General features: G+C 38.7%; 1 protein-coding gene across 13 annotated transcripts in view; it reads left to right on the plus strand.

Moving 5' to 3' along the window:
- DLG2 (discs large MAGUK scaffold protein 2) overlaps positions 1–22256 on the plus strand; it is a 1068724-nt gene that overhangs the window by 250934 nt on the left and 795534 nt on the right. For 4 of the 13 annotated variants that reach the window (XM_080375893.1, XM_080375896.1, XM_080375897.1 and 1 more), the window contains exon 1: positions 7351–12715. The exons of the other annotated variants lie outside the window; for them this stretch is intronic. In XM_080375893.1, the coding sequence (XP_080232019.1) occupies positions 12596–12715 (120 nt within the window). In that variant the 5' untranslated portion in view covers positions 7351–12595. Of the gene's footprint in view, positions 1–7350; positions 12716–22256 lie in introns of those variants that run through there. 13 annotated transcript variants of the gene reach the window in all.

The raw sequence follows: 22256 nt of genomic DNA on the forward strand, positions 1-22256 counted from the left end.
GCCTACCTGCCCTCCAAATGTACTTCCACTAGAGACCCACACAATATCTCTATCATCTAGATCAGGACAAAACTCCCTGACTTTTGAGCAATCACTACTAGTTTATATACTTTCCATCATTTTTGCAGTGTTTATAGGAGCAAACTCCATGTAGGAACCAAATCAGGAAACCACAGTTGGATTAAAGGTACCCACGAACGGTGAATGTATATGGAATTCTTCAGATGATGGTATTCTTGTGTTCAGAATACTGTCTGATAATTGCATGATGCCCTTACACATATCCAATGTCCTAGTCACTGTGACTGCATAAATATTCACAAACACAAATATTCTTAAAGCATACTTCAGTATGTGGATTCCACTTTGAACGTGGTGACGAGAAGGGGATAGAAAAAGATACTCGCAGAGTGTACTATTCTGCTTTTGTAGAATAGCTAAAGTAGAGCTGATAATCTGCCAAAAGAATACTAGGGAGCACCAACTCTTTATAACTGAAGTGTATGTACAAACTTACTATCGTGGTATATGCATTAACATTTATTTTATACCTTAAAAACACCAGTAAAATCCTTTGAAATTAGTATTTCATATTTTTTTTATTTGCTTTGGTTGAGGTGGAATTTCACTCAGTGTATATCATATTATACTCTGGTTTTATTTATTCTTTGGGCCAGATTCTCGTACTTTATAGGCCTGTGGATTTTTATGACCCTGTTGGAATTAAGATTACTTGTATTATGATTGACAGTAGACTCTGGCTTTGTTTACCTAAGAGACTTGATGTTATTATTAGTTAATGTGTGAAATGGGGCGTGATATAACTTCTTTGGGTCAACGGGAGTGCTATTTCTAAAACTATTTAAATAAAGTATGAAGGGAACAGAAAATGTTCCTCTCAGATAAATACTGCTCTAGTCAATTGATATTCTGCGGTCAGCATGCATGTCTCATTCAGTCTTGTCCTCCACGCAAAAGAGATATTGACCCTGTGTACTACATAGAATAATTCTGCATGTAGAAGTAACAACAAAATGTTTATAGACATCCTCAAAGCTAGAAAGATTGCCAGAGATTTTTAGCTTTTATGAACGGTTACAGAGAAAGCAGTGCTAAAGTCAGTTAGCTTGTGAAATATCATCAGATTCTAGCAGTAATTTGCATTCTATAAGATATTTCAAGTGAAGAAATTCTCTGAATTTATCTGATCTTCACTGCATGTGACTCAAGGGAATACTGAAGTGAGAAGAAGACATCTGTGGAAGAAATGTGCAAGGCATGGTATTTTAAGAGGAAACCTCTAACTGCTTCGAAATAATAGAACTGGTTAAATAATATCAGTGCAAAAATGTTCTTTAACTGCTGGGAAATAATAGAATTGCTTAGTTACTATCAGTGTAAAAATTTTCTTTGAGACATAACTTATCTCAAAGTTGAAAATATTTTGCATGTTGAGATAAAATTTTTAGGGATAAAAAGTTGAAGTGAATAATTTTGACTTTCTAGACTAATTTTGATAATACTTAAATCTATTTTAGTGCTGTAATTTACATTTGCTTTCTAATATTAAACTAATATTGCATGGTAACATTCTCCATTTTATTTCTCATATAGTCAGCATTTTTTCTTTGCGGAAACAAAACATCTCAATGGGTATCATTGCAAAAGCTCTAAAAGACATTTTCAAATTTTGACTTTGTGTGCCAAGTTCTCCACAGCTTAAGTCACTGAAAAAAGTCTAGTGTCCCGAAAGAAATAATCATGCTTTGTCCACAATGTTTGAGATATTTCCTTGAACCTAGAACAGCAAGCCAGTGACAAGAGCAATTCAGATGTGTTGGGCATCACTACACAGTGGAAAATTTAAAAAACATCTTTTTTTGTCATGATTTGATTAATTACAGACCCTAAAGAGATGAGCTCTAACTGCTGAGATAGGCCTTCTCAACTGCAATTTTAAGGAACACCGGGTGAAATTCTCAGAAGCAACAGTGGATTTGAGACCGTGTTGTCTGATTAGCTGGGTATGATTTAGAAGATCTAGATTTTTCCACTTGCTGCTCAGGGGTACCTTTGTTTTATGAATCCTGTTTGAAAGAAGATATCATTCACCTTGTTTTAGCAATTTAGATATAATATTCCAATTGGTGTGTAGGAGGCAAAGAGGGATGTTGCAGAAAGGGCAGAGGGAACAAGCACCAGCAGTGCTCCTCTCGTTATTGTAATATTTATGGGGAAATTAACCTCTTAGTGGTTCCAAAAAGTTACTTGCTATATACGTATTTACCTGTATGTATATATGTGTGTGTATAAATTTCCCCATTTTTAATGGTGCCAAAGTTTTAAAACTCATTCTGAGTGCCTAGTGGAGAGGAGTAAAATTGCATCACACCTGCTGTAAGATAACAGCAACAGTAGAGTGGTATCAGTTTGTAAGTGACAGAAGGTCATGAAGGATGAAACCTTGTGTTATTGGATGCCCTACTTCAACAGGGCAATGCTACTAGCAGTTGTTGTGGTTTAACCCCAGCTGATAATTAAGTGCTGTGCAGCCGCTCGCTTGCATCCCCCTCACCCAGAGGGATGGAGAGGAGAGCTGGAAAGGAACATAAAACCTGAGGGTTGAAATAAGAACAATTTAATAGTTTAAATAAAAATAGAAGAGCAGTAGTGATAATAACAATAACAGTTATAATGAAAAGGAGGGAGAGGGGGAGAGGAATGAAATCCAAAGGGAAGAGAGGAAATAAAAAAAGTGATGCACAGTACAGCTGCTCACCACCTGCTGACTGATGCCCATCCCATCCCTGAACATTGATCAGCCTGTCCCAGCCAACACACACCCACCAGTTTATATACCAAGCATGACATCCCATGGTATGGAATACCCTTTTGGCTAGCTCAGGTCAGCTGTCCCGGCTGTGTCCCCTCCCAATTTCCCATGCCCCTCCAGCCCTCTTGCTGGCAATGTCTGAAAACCCAAAAAGTCCTTGACCTAGTATAAACATTTCCCAGCAACAACTAAAAACATCAGTGTGTTACCAACACTGTTCGCACACCAAAGCCAAAACACAGCACTGCACCAGCTACTAATAAGAAAATTAGCGTTATCCCAGCCAAAACCAGGACAACACTCATCAATGAGGTTGCAGGGTGACATACAGAAAGTATAAGTGAAAGACGTAGGTAAAAGTACTGTTTCGGAGAAAAACAAACACCCCGAGAATTTTCTATATTTAATTCATATTTAAAAAATAAGGTACAGCTCTAGGAGTATTAGTGGATGGTCAATCATAGAATCACAGAATGGTTGGGGTTGGGAAAGACCTTTAAAGATCATCTAGTCCGACCTCCCTGCCTTGGACAGGGACATGTTCTAATAGGTGAGGTTTCTCAAAGCCCCACCCAACCTGGCCTTGAACACTTCCAGGGATGAGGCATCCACAGTTTCTCTTGGAAACCTGTTCCAGTGTCTCAGCACCTTCATCATAAAAAATGTCTTTCTTATGTCCAGTGTAAACCTACCATCTTTCAGTTTCAAACAATTACCTGTTGTCCTGTCACTACAGGTCTTGGTAAAAAGTCTCTCTCCATCTTTCTTAAATCCCCCTTTAAATATTGAAAGGCTGCAGTAAGGTCTCCCTGGAGCCTTCTCTTCTCCAGCTCTCTCAGCCTGTCTTCACAGGAGAGGTGTTCCATTCCTCTGATCATTTTTGTGGCCTCCTCTGGACCCACTCCAACAGGTCCATGTCCTTCCTGTACTTAGGACCCCAGAGCTGAGCACAGCACTGCAGGTGGGGTCTCACCAGAGCAGAGGGGCAGAATCACCTCCCTTGACGTGTTGGGCCACACTTCTTTGTATGCAGCCCAGGATACAGCTGGCTCTCTGGTCTGCATGTGCAGATTGCCACCTCATGTCAAACATTTCATCCACCAGTATTCCGAATTCCTTTCCTCAGGGCTTCTCTCAATCCATTCATTCCACAGCCTGTATTGATAGTGATGAACGCCCCAACCCGGGTTCAGGGCCTTGTAATTAGTGTCATTGAACTTCATGAGATTCACATTGGCTCACTCCTCAGGCCTGTCAGGGTCACTCTGGATGACATTCCTTCCCCTTAGCACATCAACTGTGCCACTCAGCTTAGTGTCATCTGCAAATTTACTGAGGGTGCAGTCAATCCCACTGTCTGTGTCATTAATAAAGATAACGAACAGTACTGGTCCCCGTGTGGGCCCCTGTGGGATACCACTTGATACTGATCTCCATGTGGACGTTGAGCCATTGACTGCAACTTTTTGCAGGGGGCCATCCATTCAATTCCTTACCCCTCAAATAGCCCATCCATCAAATCCATCTCTTCCCAATGTAGAGACAAAGATGTTGTGTGAGACTGTGTCAAAGACCTTACAGAAGTCAAAGTAGATGACATCAGTTACTCCTCCATTATCCAGCAACGCAGTCACTCCATCACTTCACTGGAGAAGGCCAGCAGATTAGGGATGATTTTCCCATGTGACGCCATGGTGGCTGTCTCTAATCACCTCTCTGCCATCCATATGCCTTGACATAACTTCCAGGAGGATCTATTCCATGATCTTACCAGGCACAGAGGTGAGGCTGACTGGTTGGTAGTTCCCAGGGTCCTCCTTTTATTCTTTTGAAAAAACGATGTGATATTTCCCTTTTTCCAGTCACTGGGTGTTTTGCCTGACTGCCATGACTTTTCAAATATGATGGTGATGGAGATCGGCTCAGCAACTGTCTGGCATTTCCTTCAGGACCATGAGATACATCTCATTGATTCCCATGGACTTGTGTATATGAAGCTGAAAATAATACAGCTGAAAATAATACAGCTGAAATAGAGGTGAAAATATTTTGACTTGATAGCTAAAGGAGGAGCTGAAGTAAGGAATGAAATCATTGGTAAAGCTCTACAGGAAAGGTCTCAATCAGTCATGGGAGTTTTTTGCTGACTTTATTGTTCCTGTTAGTATAAGTTTTTAAAGTCTTAGTCTGGGGATTATTTTTATGATTTGGATAGTCTAGAGGGAAAAAGTATCTATGCTGGCTAGGTGTCTTCAAATGTTGGAAGTCACAGGTCCCAGAGGAGATACAGATATAACATTCAAGGATTTTTATAGCATTAGGTGTATAGTTATACAGAAGTAATATGGATGCCCGATTTAAGCACGGTTTTCTTAGATTCCATAGGCAAATCGTAAACTATATTTGTAAAAGGTCTGATTACAAGGGGACCATTATTTACACTTGTAGAGGTACATTATTTTGGTTTGTTTGGCTATATTTCAAAGAGAATTCTCTCCACTAAGAGATTTTTTTCCCCTCCTTCATATCTTCACTTATTTTGAATAGTCTTTTTTTTTTTTTTTGTAAAAGAAAGGAAACATTATTAGATTTATTACAGTATTAGAATAATTAGATTACCTATTTATTCTTTACTGAGCCCGATAATTTGCTTTTGACTCAGAAGGCTTCTAGAAATATCTTGACTCTTGATTTGAAATCATTAAGACATAGAAAATATACTAATTGCCTTGCAAATGGTTTCACTTGTTAATTATCCTTTGTTTTCAAATGCTACACAGGTTTGAAATAACTTCAAGAATTGGCTAAATTTAAATGTATTTTCAAAATAAAGGTATTTGTCTCATTGATCAGATTTCTACCTGAGGTATGCTAGCATATTAAGCTAATAACTTATCAATTGAACGAAGAGGAATAGCTACAGCATGGCTAATAAATATCTATTTTTGTACTTTCCATTGTAAAACCTAACATTTTGCTTATTTAATGAAAATACTGGCTACATCAGGAAAAAAAGCCTAAATATCTGTTTTCATGAAAGCATAAGTTACTTCCACAGTTAAACAATTATATATCATATTTCTTAATATAACAATAGGTTCCCTTGAAATAGTTTCCTCAAATAAAATCCCAGTACAAAAAATAAAATCCTACATATTTTTACACATATAGGTCTTTATCAAGTACAATATAAACCCAAGTTGTTATACAAATTTACAGTAAGAGCTTTTTTTTTTTTTTTTTTTTTTCCATACAGAAAGGTTACAGTAATTTCCTGGATGAAAACTGCTGGAGGTTTATTTTTAAGTACTGTAATAAATGCAGTTGAACTTTGGAAGTTCATTCCTTCTTCATTCATGCTGTTACCATGGAAATGTGGATTTTATGCTTAAATGAATTAGCTTAGTTCATAAATTATAGTTCATAAATTATAAAAGTAAAATGTTAATTCATAATTGGGGAGTGATGGCAAATCGTGAGAAGACAGACATCATTTTCCCCAAGTTTAGTTATCTCCAAGCTTTTCCAACAATCCTGGTAAATGATTTTTTGGAAAGAAAATAAGCATAGGCTTCTAATTGTCTGGGCTTTTTACCTTGTGTTGAGTGCTACATCTATCTGGTCTGAACCATGGGCAGCGTGTATCAGAAAGGCCCAACTACTTTGTATACTAGCTTCTATACGGAACTACAGTGAAGATACTCTTGTATTGCTCCTGGTATTCCGTCTCACAAACATGCGCTTTGCCTACAAGCATAGCCCTGCATGCATGTGAATGTGTATGTACATATAAACAATGCAGAATAAATGGGAATCTGTCTGTCTACACACATACTGCTATCAAGGTGACAATCTTACCCTACAAAGGTGCAAATATAAAAAGCACCACGCACAGATGGCAAGCTTCAGCATACATTTGCACTTCCAGTGCTTCAAAACTATAGAGTTTAGAGCTTCATGCCTTTTCTGCTAATTTATCCATCATAATAACTTCCCAGAGGTGGAAAATGGGGAAAAAAAAACCCAAAACCACGCTCCAAAAAGAGCAGTTTTGCTAGATTAATCTCATTCAGAGAAACGATGATACCTTCCTGTTGATCGTTTTGATCTTCACAGAAACATTTCCATAAGAATAAAGAATAAAGCAAAGATTGTAGTCCATTGTGAGAGATTTTGAAGGACAAGTTAGACAAACATTTGCCAAGAATACTCTACGTATGGTCAATCTTCCCTCAGCAAGGAAGACAGACTAGACTATCCGCTAGGATCCCACATTGCCATGGCCTTTAATATGACTGTGGATGGAAATATCTTTTCAAAGGTGTTATCATGAGAATGAAGGTCAAAATGAAAGGCAGCTGTCCTCTCACACTCACAAAATGAAACAGACGTTGTGGTGATGTGTTAGTGATCAGTTTGAGTGGAATTCAGGAAATTCAGCTGGGGATTTTCAGAGCTGAAAAATTCTTCACAGCCTGGGTGTCTCAATGAAGGCTGTAACGGAGTTGTGTCTTCTCAATCAGTTGGATAGGATGAGGTATATAATAAACTTGATCTACAGGTTAACAGCAGAGCAAAAATGGGGCTTTGAGTAACTCAAGATGCTTTGTCAAGTTTAATCCAATTCCTTCTTTCTGGGCCTCTGTTCCTTGGTTTGCAGTATTCTGTTTTAGGGTCATCGGAGGCAATGAGGAAGCCTTTTCTGAGAAATTTGGTCGTAGAGAAGACTCAAAGTTTCACTCCATTACTCACTTATTTTTTAATTATTATTTAGCCTTACAGTTTCTTTAAATTTGCTTATTACAAATGGGTTTATGGCTGTTTGGTTCATAAAACATGTATAAATTTAATATTGAGAAGGAATAATGTCTAAGTAAATTATGTGTTTTTCTCATATATTCCATCAAAACCTTCCTCAGTGCAACCACAGAGGACAGAAAGCAGAGAACTGGAGGAATATTATTAAATGCTCAAAAATCAGACAATTGTATTAACAAGATTGTGCAGGAAAAGAGAAGAGGAAAATTTTCAGGAAAAACTGTGGCTTAAGTTAAATCAGCCCAGAGGAAGGTCTTCACTGTTTACTGGCCTGGAAGTGAGGAAGAATATTTGACACAGCAACTTTTGCATCAGAATGCCAGGGTGCCAGAGAGATATTTACAATACTGGAGATGAGAGTTTGTAAATAATCTATTCAGCCTTTATCTTTCTCCCAGAGATTTTAAGATTTGCTGAGCTCAAGCTGCTCATTTAGTTCCTCTGTCTGTTGTGTTTTACTAGACTTTGCCACAGTGGAAAGCAAGCCACCTTGCCAACTGTGGCTTTTGTTCCATGTTCTTCTTTCAGCTTGTTTCCAGATACTCCATAGGCTCAATCCACTCTTCGGCAGTCAACATTGCCCATCTAGAAACCACAGCACCCCAGACGTGCCATCTGTCTCAATGCTTCCTGCAACATCCCACCCCCCGACATGGGTATTTTCAGTGTAGTGAACTTCCTGTAGCTATACAAAATAACATTTTAATGACAATTTAAAATATCAGAAATGGGGAAAGGGGTAAAACCATTTCAGTTTAGAGCTCATGTGCTGAAATCAGAGGCATTTAAGCAATGCAGCATTAGGGTGCTGTATAGATCGTATCACTGCAGTGTGCAGAGACAGGGTGTGATGGAGCATGACTGTAGCCATAGCGCCATGACTGCACAAGCCAGTACCCCCAGCATCACTGCGAAAAGAAGGAGAATTACACCCCTGGCTGCTGAAAGTCGCTGGCGCAGATTATCGATGTTGATATTAACAAGAGTCATGTGGCCAGACCCTACAGGAGGCTTTGCAAACCCCCACCATTATGTCCAACTCCCTGCAGACATCCACTCTCACCTCTTTCAAAAGACAGTGAGCATCACTTCTCCCTCTGTCCGCTTGGAAAGCAAGGCCCTCTCTTCTTCAGTCCTTTCCCCCTTTTTGTTTCCTGATTTTTCTAGATAATCTCTGCTTTCCTTGTGATCATTAGAGAGTAACAAAATCTGTCTCATTATAGGAAGCCTTTTAAAAGCAATCTGTAATATTTATCCACAGATGTGTTGCTTAAATGAAGTGGGGCACATTGCACTATCATAGAGCAAACACTGGGGAGTGTTGCCTTTTTTGCTGCATTTTTAGTCTATTGCTATTACTGTTATTCTCCTTTAAAATACTACACTTTCCATGATGTCTGGGACAAAAAACCCCACCCAAACCAAACCTGAAAATGGTTAGGCTGCCAAGGATGAAAATATTACTCTCCAATATGGTTCCATTGTTTCCATACAAGGTTTTCCTAGTACTGTCTCCTTTGTGCCTGTACAGAGCCATAGCACAGCGGGTGTCCCTCACCGCAGCTTTGGGATACAATGGCAATAGGGCTTGTCTATCTACTACTACTGCTATTGCTACTACTACTGCTACTAGCTCCTGGTGCTCTTCTTGTGGGCAACAACTGACACTGCAAAGGGCTGTCCACCCTCACTCCTCTGAAACGTACTGCCCTTGGGGCCTCCCGGGATCAAGGTCTTCCAGGGCAGCATGTTCCCTCTGCTCTCTTTGAACCTCTGCAGACAACCAGGGTTTCCTTCCAGGTGCTCCCTTTTGCCCTTCTGAAGGCACAGGAAGATAAAGCAAAGGTGAAATTTCACAAAATTCACAGATGAAAATTCACAAAAAATAAGGTCAAGATAGTGGCTCCACTGGTTTCTGTCATCTAAGAATATTCAGGTCATCCACCATTTGTGTGTCTTTTTAAAGAGGGTCTGTAATGCAGCTCTTTTGGACTTTCGTCTTTCTACTGTTTTCATATGTTACCTGTTTTTTGGTGGGTTTTTTTGTTTTGTTTTGTTGTTGTCGTTGTTGCTTTTTTTTTCTAAATGGAGTAACTTCTTTCATCTGTAGGGTTCTTCCCTGTGGTCTCTTGCTTAAAGAGGCCCTGAGCACTTAAGTGTTCTGCTATTTTTGGCATGTCTGGCAGACTTAGGCAAAGCTTTTTCCTCACTCATTCTTATCAACTCTATGTCAAAGACCATGGATATCACCAATATGTGATGCTTTCGAGTAGCTGTTAGTCATAATAAAATATTGTATGTCCTTGATGAGAACATCACCTTTAAGAATTAGACTGCTGCTGTATTAGGAAATGTTTTGGCAGAGGTGAACAAACCCTACAGGGATCTGCTTGTGTAGACTACCTGAGGTAGCCCCTGCTAAATGGGTTAGCTTGGTCTGCTATCAAAGTAATACCTTGTTGGCTGGTATAGAAGTTTCAATTTTCTAGCAAATTCTCACATACCCCCCAGTTACTACAGGAGGCATCTGCCACGTGGATGGGAGGCTTCCCTTTTCACTCTTACAGTTTATGAGAGTCAGGGTCTGTAATTTCCTAGACAACTTTTCCTTCTAGACTCCAAGGAGTCACGGGAGGATTTTGTGAGTGAAGACTTTGGGACTGCATTATTTCTTGTTTTCCTACATGGGTCTGAAGTCTTGGGAGTCGTAGAGCTAGCAGCCCTGTTCCTATTTTCCTCATGTTGGTTTTGTTTGCCTAAAATTAAAAGCATCAACTTTTTTAGGATTGTGAAGAAGTGAGTTGTTTCAAAGACTTTGCTGACTGAAACCTTGTGTAACTCCTTTGGCAGAAAGGAGGCTAGAATTTGATTTTCATATGCAGCTACATGCTTGCTGGAGCCTTGCCTTGCTGTTCAGGACTGTGCATCTATTCATCTTTGCTTTTTGAATTGCATTTCTCCAGTGGATCAGAATTCCCCAAGATCTGTGATATTTTTTCAATTATTAAGATGCTTAATTTTAATTGTTAATGTACTGTACCACAAAATAAACCATGATTCCTTTCCCTTTCTATTCTAGTTGAAGAGTGTCAGAAAAATAGATCAATTAATTCTCCCATGCTTTTGCTGAGCAACACGTTACTGTGTTTTAACTTATTTTATGGATATTGCTGCAGCTGAAGTCTGAACTATCATAACTCTGGGATATCCCAGCTTTATGAACTATAGCATCTAGACCCCAGTTTCATTACTAATAAAAGTTGCAGAATTAGATTTAAGAACAGGGTTCACCTCTTTTGTTCTGGAAGTCATTGCTTGTGCCAAAGAAGGTTGTGATTACTAATTACTTAATTTGTATGACAGATGGAGCTGGGGATGAAATTAAGTAGCTGTCTTAGGATACATTGTAGAGCAATATCTAGCTTTAAACACGACTGCCTTTTGCGTTCCTAAAAAAAGGCACAAACAATGACAGGCTAAAAATAGCTGTTCACTTGGAGTTGACGACAGTTTCTGAGAGCTTGTCTTTAGGAAGATGTTGGAAAAAAACCTGCCGTCTTCCCCTCCCCCCTTTTTTTCTTCTTTAAGTGCACGTCCTTCTGTTTAAGCTTCTTCACCTCATTGCCCACAGAAAGATATCCACTGACTTTGATAGGACTTCAGTATTTCTGCGGATTTCCAAGGGGGTTTACGTAAAGCATTATTTAAAGAAATCCTAAAAGTCACTGCAGATATTTCTATTAAGTTATGCTTATTCTACACAAATTGCTCTGTGCTGATAGAGAAGGAGGTAGTAAAGCCTTTTTCACTCTTTGCCTCCCACAGTATCTGCTGCAGTGAAAAAAAAAAAAAAAAAAAAAAAAAGAGAGGCTTTTCTGGTTTTATTCCTGAAGACTGCTTCATAATTCAGTATGAATATCAGTGGTTCCCAGTGCTGTAAACAAAGAGTTGAGTCTTTGACTTTGTGTCCCTGCAGTCTAGTAAACAATCAGTTAATTTGTAGCATCCCAGCAGCTGACAGGAGTGAAAGAAGAGGTTTGATCTTATTTTTGTGCTTGTGAATTAAAGCCTTGCCTTCTGGCTAGATTCTGAGTTCCCTCCTTCTGGAAGATATTTGAGCATTTTGAATTCAGAATATGTACTTACAAATGTGAGGGCACAGCCTTCTCCATGATTTTTCTGCTTTCATTTTAATTTTGCTCTGTGTTTCTAATACCAGCAAGCAAGAAAACAGTTTGAAAACAATGTCCAGTATCTGAGCTAGGAGCACAATGCAATCCAGGATCTTTAGAACTAGTCCGCTGCATTTTTATTAAATGAGAGTGAAGGAGTAGGTGGGACTTTTTATTTAAAAATAGATTAACACAGGGGACTGAACTTGCATTTGAGGAAATAAGCCAGCCAGCCATTGTCCTTAATCAGAGACTGTATTTGTAAGTAGAACATGTTGAATCTGTCATGATTGATGACGTTGTCTTTGTTAAAAGGGATGCTGCATCTTTAACAAGAGCAGACAGAAACAGTGCAGAATCTACAGTAAATTTGAGAATTGGAAGAGAAACCTTCCTTCATTTTTCTGTGTGTAACATTGGTAAAATCTTGAAAAGGAAAACATCAAAGCCAGGGGAAATATAAGTAACTCGCTGCTTACATTTTCATTCCTCACCTTTCCCCTCTGGGTGAGTTCCCCCTCCTTCCCCCCCCCCCCCCCCCCCCCCCCCCCCCTCCGAATTTAAAATGCTGGAAGGAAAAGCTACTGAAGTCCAAGTTTCAGATGCTGAATTCTCTGCTAATTGAAATTACTGGGCATATTTCTATATATAGTCGATGAAGAGATATGTAGCTTTCACTCAGTGCCTTCAAGACATGTCTTTTTGTAGTCAGAAAAACAGAGATCAATGCATTTTCAAACTGACAGAGGGAACGGATGCTCCTTAGTAGCACATGCTCGGGATCGTGTGTGTACCGTTTGTGCAGAGCAGAGACGCTGAATACTGGTCCATATGCTCCTTGTTTACTGCAATGTTTTTTGCATGTTACTGTGCACTCCGGACTAATGTGAAGGTAAGAGGAGACGAGACAACAATTTGGCAGGAATGTACATGTAAAACCAGCTGCAGAAAATGTCTACCTTGTGTTACTGAGTACTTTGGAATTGCTAGCTGAGCAGGCATAATATTACAGGTGGTTGTGGAGGCTTTGTTTTATCGTTGTCTGTGTAGCTAAAGCATAGAAGCATGTTTTTATTTTGCAGTTTAGTGATGTTCAGTTTTTAACTGTTTGCAGTTCAGGTTCTGGGCTTGTATGATCTGATAAACATATTTTGCTACTGTCCAGGTAGGCCAGAAACAAGATGCCAAAGGCTGTTTGTGCAAGACTACATAGCTTCATATAGGATAAGAATTCCTATACTCTAGTCCCCCATGCATCCTCCAAGTGATGCTGCTTGCATGCTTTCTTGTTGATTACTTGTCTGAAAACTGGGGGTCTCGCTGCTGTTATCTGGGTTGGGTTTTGAGCTGATTTGTTTCCAACTTGAAGCAAAATGCATATAAACAAATTATAAGCGATGTCCTAAGAAATAAACAAGGGATTATTACTGCACAATGCTACAGTAAAATGCCAGTTGGCAGCACTGTTCTCACAGTAACTATTAACCAGCGTTTGTCACTCATGTCAACATTTGCTTGCTCTGTTAATTAGTGTTAGAACTTCAATGTAAGTTGCTGGATATATTACCTTCTCTGCAAGTAGGACAATATTAGCAGACGGGATCACTGGCATTGAATTGAGCTCTAAGCCAAGCTGTGGGCCAGCTGTGGGAATCCAGTTGCATAATTTAAATGAATTACAGTCCTTAGTCAACGTATTGGGGAGGTACTTTTGACATTCTGGCTTTTTCAAGTTCAAATGAGTGTGTCTGTCTGGGAAGGAAAGCACTGGCAAATGCTGGATAGTCATAGTTAGAACTGGTTTACATGGAGAAATAATTGTAAAGGATATTTTGCTTTCAAACTGCTTTAAGCATGCCTCTGAATTAAAATGAGCATTCTCTATTTGAACTAGGTTTGATATTGATGAACTTCATATATACTTATTAGGTCAAAATATTTTTTGGCCATTTGATTTAAAAAGCTCACATTTTCAGAGTCTGTTCCTGTGTATGTGGTCAAAGTCTGTACTGCTGATTGCTGTACTGAGCTGCTAAGCTTTCACATTTTATTACTTTCTAATTAACTTTTGCAATTCACTTTCTGTGCCACTTCTGAGGAGGAAGGTTAAAAATATTTTTTCTTTGAATATCTGGATAACAAGTTAAAAAATGCAAGTTAAAACTTTTAATACTGTTCTATCTTCCTAAAATACATCCATTGTCCTTTCCTTATGCTTTCCCTATGTTTTTGGCAGGTGGATAAATTATATCCACATTATATGCCCTGTGTTCTATGCAGTAAATTGTCAATAAAGAAATGTTTTGAAACCAACCATTCTTTATTGCTCTTTTTGTCCCCCAGCCTGCAGTACTGGGCTGAAGGTGTTCTATTAAAGTGGGTCTGTTGTTGAGGAATGATTTCTCAGTCTAAATAAGAATAGGTACAGGGGAAATTTCATTATGACTATTTTTAATGTAATTTCCATGAGATACCTTATCAGTAAGTACCAGAACAACTGTTAGGAGTCTTACGGGTTTAACTTTTGAAATGTCTTTGTTTCCATTCATAAACACAGAATAAAATGAAAGGTTTGTACTAGCCCAAGTGTGACAATTCTTTGGATAAGGTATTTTTAATTTGTTGAAACTTCTTTAACTGTTAAGTGGCTCTGGAATAATTGCTTGGCATACCGCATCTGTTATTTACATGATATTGTTCTAAGGATGTTATCTTCGGTTGTTCTAATTTCATAAAACTCATCCACTTTTAATGTATACTTTGATCAGCTACTTTCCAAGCTATGCATTGGGTTACAATAACAAAAAATCTGCACAAACTTTGCAAATCCCTCCAGGAACCGCCCAAGTATGGCAGCACCCCTTGCATCCTCAGTAATTACTGTATTCTTTTTCCAACATTGAAAATTACTTAATAGATAGGAGTTTACTGAAAGGTGCTCCCCATGCCTGGTCATTCTAAAACATATTACACAGTGTTTCTGTAACAGAACTCTGTTGCTTTTAACTCGGTTGGCACTAACATAAGCCACAGCTTTATGGGTGGCCAAAATAAATGAAATACATTATAAAACATCTGCTTTGAGTTTTGTATTTTCCCCCTTTTAAATTGGTGGAAAAATCTTAGTGGTTCTCAAATATTTTAGTCTTTAAGTCATAAGATAGAAATAAACTATAAGTACAGGCTGTAACAGGAAATAGATTTGCTTGCCCTGGAAAGTGAAAAAGAAAAGCCATTGGGTCTGTTTCTGATGGCAGCTGCAGTTTATGGCTTTAGAGAAAGCAGATTTTTCAAGTTCAAGGTAGGACTCTTGCTTCTTGATTGCCAGTCGATCTTAAACTGCCCATGCAAACTTAGTTGGCATGTGCAGACTTACAAAAGAAAAAGAGGTCTACCCCATGCATTCTTAATCAAAGGCTATTTTTACAGCTGACTGAAGAGTAGTACTGACCATGAACACGTACCTGCCTATGTGAATAATTATTTCTTACTGCCTGAGCAGAAACAAAGTCAGTGGTTAAAAAAGGCAGAAAGATATCTGAGAAGTTATGAGCAAAATATCTTTCTCTGTCAGAGTTTTCTCTGCACCTACATTTAAAAAATCAAATTCAGCTCAAATTAAAAAAATAAAAAGAAAATGTAACTATCACATACTATTGCCTGTTTACTAGACACAGCATTATTAACATTCCACTTTCTTGCTCTGTCATGTATGCACAATTTTATACCTCAGTGGAAGATACCATAAATAAGCACAGAAATCAGGGAATAACCATCTAAAAGTAGTGCCTCCATGATCAGACGTGCTCTTGTGGAAATGTGCAGTGTGTCTGGAAAAGTCAGCTTCTACTACATGCAGTAGTTAAATATAATGTTGTATTTTCAGCATGAGTAAGTCTCAAGAGCACAAGCTAACTATGGCAGGGGGCTGCCCAGTGTCAAATGTTTGTAGTTTTAATTGTGTCCACTGTGTATTGAAAATGGTTTCTGTATTTATATGCAAGAGATTTTTAGAGGTTGCCATTAAAAACTTTCTGTTCTTGGCTTAGGCAATTATTTTGAGTTCCCTCAGTATTAGCAATATGTCTTGTAAAACTATGGGAAACATTGCAAATATTTAGGTTCCATAGTCTAAGTTAGAAAAACTGCTGTGGACTGGGGTCTTGCTTTTCTTAAAAGGTGGTAGTTTTGCCTTCCCCTTCCCTTGATGAAGTCTACGTGTAGTCCTGGCAGATTTTATTGGGAATCTGGGCTGCTATTTCTGGCTGACAGCTTGAGGGTCTTACTGGAGACACAGCTGGTGTTGCTGGGAATTTGGGTAGCAGTGCTGATGTCTTTCACTTGTACTTTATCATGGCACTTGATGTGAGCGCTGGGCTCTCTCACCTTGAAACATCTCATTCTCAAGAGCAGTCAGCACTGGCTTTGGGGTCGTCAAAGCTTCATGGAAAGATCAGGATTTTTTTTTGTTATGAATTCAGATCCATACCCTTTGAAGTGCCAAAGGCTACCCAGGAGGTTCAGAGTTACTTCAGCAGGAGTTCAAGGCTGTCTTCATGTTAATGGGTACATTTGGCACCTCAGAGAACTGAACTTCTGCCTGAACACTGGGTTAACTAAGAGCCTTTTTTTGTTCTGACTGCCAACTTTGGGTCACCATGGTGGTGATAGAAGTTTTCTACATATGATCCCTTGTATCTCCTGTGCTTCAGGTAGAAGATTATGCTAGCCTGTGTCAAACAGCAACCACAAAGTGATTTATCGCTGAAATTTTGACCTATGCATTGTCACTTTTTGAGGATCTCAGGATGATGCAGAGGACTTGTTGGAGTATAAATGGAGTAAAGCCAGGGCCCATGGAGGGTGCTGGAAGCTACCATCCTTTAATCACTTTAGCTTTCTCTTGTCCCACCTGCATATCAAAACCATAAGTAAGTATTTTAACTTAGCAGTTTTCAGTTGCAATGTAAGCTGCAGATTAAGCAATAAAGACAGAAGAATCATAGTAACAAATTGCAAAATGTTTCATTGCCAAAAGCTGCGGAACATCACAAGTGTTGACTGAGGTGCTGACTTCTGTCTACATTTTTGCATACAGCTCCGTCTTCCCCTCTCCTGCTATATATTAATGACATAGCTACCTAAGGTCTGTATATCACAAGTTTCACCACCTGTACCAAGAACTGTTCTGGTCTTCCAAAGGAAGAGTTTATGGATCTTTCAGTCTTGGGCCTGTATTACCATGTTGGGCCTGTATGTTCTGCTGTAGTTTTACGGTATTATTTGCAAGTAGGGGATGACATCAAAAGGATTTGGAGTCCCAGCTTCCACAGACTTCCAGACATGGTCCTTGGTTTCTTATGCATATTTTCCTCCTTTAAATGTTCTATCACACACCATTCTCTAGCACCTTTCTGTTAAGTTCTATCTATCTTTTAGAGTTTTTAATTAACTTGCTGTTAAGAGGAACAGTTCAGAAGTCACATGCATGGCTTTGATACAGCATTTTAAAAGGACTAAGCAGGAAAGATTGGTTTCTCACTTTTTCTGATGTAATTAATAGACTCAGGGGTAGTTTTTATTTGAGTTTACTCCTTCTTGTAGTTCTGATTATGTCTGACAGTCTGATTTACTTATAACTACAAGCAGCAGGTCAAAGTACAGTTCCTTTACTACTGTAGGACACCAAGGCAAAATGTAGGTTAGTACTAGAAAGCAGACCAAGTTGGTGTGGAATTTCCACCCTGAGAGGTTTGGGGACAAGGAAAAGGATAATCTTATGTAGGTTGCGAATATCTAGTTGCATTTCCATAATATATCTTGTCACCTGTTCATAAAATGTTTGCCTAGGCTATAAAATAAGCAAGACCTCCAACTTTATAAGGGATTTGTTTAACACCTGCGGGATCTAGCCTTAAGAGCTAAAAAGAGCTGAGCTGTTTGTATTGCTGTCATCCTTTTTGTTAAATAAAGATGGAATTTTAGGGAAGACAGAACTCACTGCAAAAAGGGGTTAGTGGTCTCTTGGACCAGCATCTACAAAGAAAGCTCTCTCCAAATTGTGACACTAGTAGTACTGCAGCATTTATTTCTTTTGGTAGCTTGCTGTACCTCTTACCAAAGTATATGGCTACTGCCACGTCCCATGCTTCGCAGGAAGCATGACGAAAGTTCTCATTTGTGACCCAGTTTTTCCAATCACACCAATGATATTAATAGGAGTTCTGGTAAATCGATCTGAATCCAGTCTCGTATAGTTCAAATAGTAGTTCTGTCTGAATAAGAAGTATATTATTTGAATCGTGAAGATTGATTTTTCAGCTTCTGAAATCAAACTTGGCCAGATTTGCAAGCATTTTAAATACCTAGGTACGTACTTTACCACTCTGCCCAGCTTGCAAGTGTTGATTTATAATACATGAACACAACAAGTTATGAATGAAAGTGGTAATTAGAATAGATTAATAACCCAGAAGCAGCTCTGGTGTTCTAGATATAATAAGATTGGGACTATATTTAACCCATAGACCAGAATAATATTCCCTTAAAGGCCATTATAAGTACGTGAATAGGTACAGAGACGCTAAAATGACAAGCACAGTACAAGAAATTAAATCCACTACTAAGAATTTTTTATGAACACTAAGCAAATATGAATATTATTCTATGGGGATAAGGGGTACTTATCTAAAGTTAGAAGACTTAGTCACAAAAACAGTGGTTGGAAGGTACAGCAGCTAGGCCCTATTTTCTTCATTCAGAAATTTCTGGATAGATACTAGTACCAAGAAAAATATTTCAATTCTATCTTGTGTCTGCCATTTTAATGTGGGCTCATTAGAGCTTATCTGATGAGCTATTCTTATCAGAGACATATAATGGGCCTTTTTGTTAGAGGAGAATTGAAAAGATCTAGGACTGTATAAGTATTTAAATTTGTTGGGTTTTTAATATGTGCAAGTAACTAGATTATAATATCACGTCTAGATGTGACAATTTTATGTTTACATAAAAATGATGAAAAGTTAAATCCTCTGCTGTTAAATCACTGCTGATAGGCTTGCCCTATGCACTTAAGATGCCAGTGTTTGTGTGTTTTTTATGAGATTGCAGAGAAATTAGATCAACAATCCTGAGAGCAATGTTGCCTACAAAATATTGAGTAACATGCAGTGGAGACAGGCAAAAGTAAGGGTTGCTTTTTTTTTTCCTTGGGAGACTCTGTGACTCCTATCACCTGGATGGGAAGAAGTGCAGAAGACCATTAATCAGTGATGGGTGGAGCTGATAATAGCTTGCCACAATTAAAGGCTGCCCAACAATCTCTCACTGTTAGGTTCTGTCTACATTCACTTCTAACTTCATGTTTCTCTTGTCCCGTTTGTTCACACTAACTTGGATAAAGATATTCTGTGTCTGTGGTTGAGTGTTGCATTTTTCAGGGCTAGCCTTCAGAAGTGTGTCCTCAAAATGCTACTCTTACTGGTTGTGTAGATGTTTTGGCCATGCTGAGATGTTTTGTTCCTATCCAGGCTCCCACGTTTTTGGCATAGGATGAATGTATGAAATGCTTGTAGCTGTTTTTTGGAGGGGGAAGCCCCCGACCCTTTCCTTCCATGATATCCTTACAGACAGTGGGAGACAAGGAAAGTGTCTTTTGGAAGTAAAGATGCAAAAAAAGATTCCAAAAGTACTGGTATTTTTTTCAGTTGTGGACACTTGCCAAAGAAATGAACTCTGGAACACGTTCAGGCAGTCTGCATTCCACCTGTGTCCCCACGCCAAAATAATAAGTGATAGTTACAGATTAATGACTAATACAGAAGTTACAGAATGAAAAAAAATATTATTAAAATCACAGCCATCACTGTTTTCTCAGAGGATGTGGCTGATTTTTCCCTTTGTATCTCCAGACAGAGCTGAGTGTTTGAAGTAGTGTAAATTCTCCTGATAACTGAGTAGCTTCCAGACTTCTTCTGGAAAGCAAGTAAAACAAAATCTGCATCCCATAAAAACAAATCAAAGAAACTTGGGCACAAGCATTTTTTTGTTTTAGTCTCACTTTCACCAAAGATGTAAACCTCTCAAATTTCAAATAGGAATCTCTGCAGAGAAGTAATTGGAAAGGCTTGCCTACCTTTGATAGAAGAGGATCATTAAAACCTTAGAAAAGGAGGACTGACTGCAGAAGTAAACCCCAGAAAAGCATTTTCACCCAAGTGGCAGGACAGATGAAGAAAAACATTGTAGATACTTCACACATATTTGCAGATATTTTGGATGGGATTTTCAGCCCGCTCCAAATTTGTTTTCATAACTTCAGTTTTCATTTGCAAACAAAAATAAGTGGCCAAGTTTTCAAGTTAGACAGAATAATCATAATTAATCCAGTCTGTCAGCACAGCCTGTAAAACTACCACGAATGGTTGGAGGAAGGATACATCTCTTGACACCTGCCATGCCTTTTAGAAAAACATTCTGATTCTGTTGGATAATTTCTGATGAGGGAGAACCTCTCACAACCTTTACAAATGTATTATTCCAGGGGTTAATTAGTCTGTTCAAGGTGTGTGCCATATTTCTAGTCTGAATTAATCTAGTCTCAGCTTCCAGCTTTTGGGTCACTTTCAGGTTTTTGCTACATCTTAATCCACTGGACTGAGGAGTCTGCTGCAAAGGGTTGTGCCCCCTGTGAGTAGCTCTAGGCTGCATCGAAGGCATCACCTAATCATCTCTTTGATTAAGTAAATAAACTGAGCTCCTGGCATCTTTTACTGCAAAGCGTGATTGCCAGAGCTCTCATCCCTCTCATGACTTGTCTTTGAGCTCTCTCCAGTTTCACAGCAGGCCTCCTGATCAGTGCATGCCACAGCTACACGCAGCCTCAGAGCAGCTGCAGCCCTGTGCAGAAGTAACAAATGTCCTGGCTCCCACTAAGGACACCGTGCATACATCCAGGGTTACGCTGGCTCCTTCAGCCACGTTGGCGCACTGGGAGTTCATGTTCTGCCCCATATCTAGCAGGATTGCCATCTGATTAACAGCAGCCCTCTCTGCCTATAAAGAAGAGTTGCTTGCTTTATTCCCAGAGTTAGAACTTTATTGCTGTCTGTGTTAAAAAATACATTGATCTGTATCAGTGACCTGTCTTCTGCACCATTTACCACACTCCCTTTTTTCTGTCATTGCTAAATCTTGTCAGTATTGACTGAGTTTTCTCCCAGATTGTTCAACACTCAAAAAACATAAGGCCAGGACCAGCCCCTGAAGATCCCAATGAACACAGCTGATCAACTGTTCCATTTGTAATTACACTCTGAATTCTTACAGTTAGACACTTTTTAATCCATTTAGTGTGTGCCACTTTGATTTTGTGTTTAATAAAATGTCATGCAGCACCGTGTAAATGATTTACAGAAGTCTAAATGTATTATACAAATATTGTTACCACTGTCAGCTGAATTTGTAATCCCATTTGAAAACAGATAGCATGTTAGTTAGCTTGACAGGCTCTGTTTTCCATTAACCTGGCATTATGTGTATTTCTTTCTTTCAGAAATTAATATATATTTTATGAGCAACTCCATGCTAAGTGCTTGGATAATTAGCCATAACTAGTACAATAGAAATTGCTAGGAATGATTCTCTTTAAACCCAGTCCTTTTTTAATTCCCTCTTTAGAACTCTATCTCCAGTTGAGCACTAAGCGAAAGTCAGGAAGTCTTGAAGGGTTGATCTTGCAAAGCAGAAATCTCCAAGTTAAAATGGAAAAGTGAATAAATCGTTGTTGAAACAAAGCTTGTGTGGAAGAGACGTTTTCTTTTATTGGATGATACTCAGTGCTTGAAAAACGGTAGACAATGCCCTTTGGTCTCATTTATATCCGTAGATTATCATGGCTACGATAATGGCTAGCAACTCGGTGACTAGACATCATATGAAATGTCATTTTATTAGAAATTAAATCATACTACATAGTCCTTTTAGAAAAGGGAAATGTTAAGAGCTTGAAAGATTTTATTTCTACTAGATGACCCATGAAGTCAAGAACCTGAATTCTTGCTGAGAAGGTGTCGGAGTGCTGATCAATACTTTCATACACTTCTTCCTGTGTGCTTTTGAGATGTTATTAATTTATTATGAAAACCTGCTTTTGTAGTGAATCACATGATTCATTCATCACATGATACATTCATACATCTCTTGTAGTGCTGCTTGAATTCTTAAAACTGGGGAAATGAAGGCCACATGCTGGATTCTAGCCACATGTGTAACGAGAAAGTGAATATAAGGCATTTTGCCTCCAAAGCAAGAAAGCAATCTAAAGAACTCAGGTGACATTCAGCTCACTTAACTTCAGACATAACCAATGTAAACATCTATATCTAGTGATTTCAGGCTCCCTTTAGTGTCAGTAGGGAGGAACTGTCTCT

The sequence above is a fragment of the Falco punctatus genome, assembly GCF_963210335.1.
Source record: "Falco punctatus genome assembly, chromosome: 2".
NCBI lineage: Eukaryota > Metazoa > Chordata > Aves > Falconiformes > Falconidae > Falco > Falco punctatus.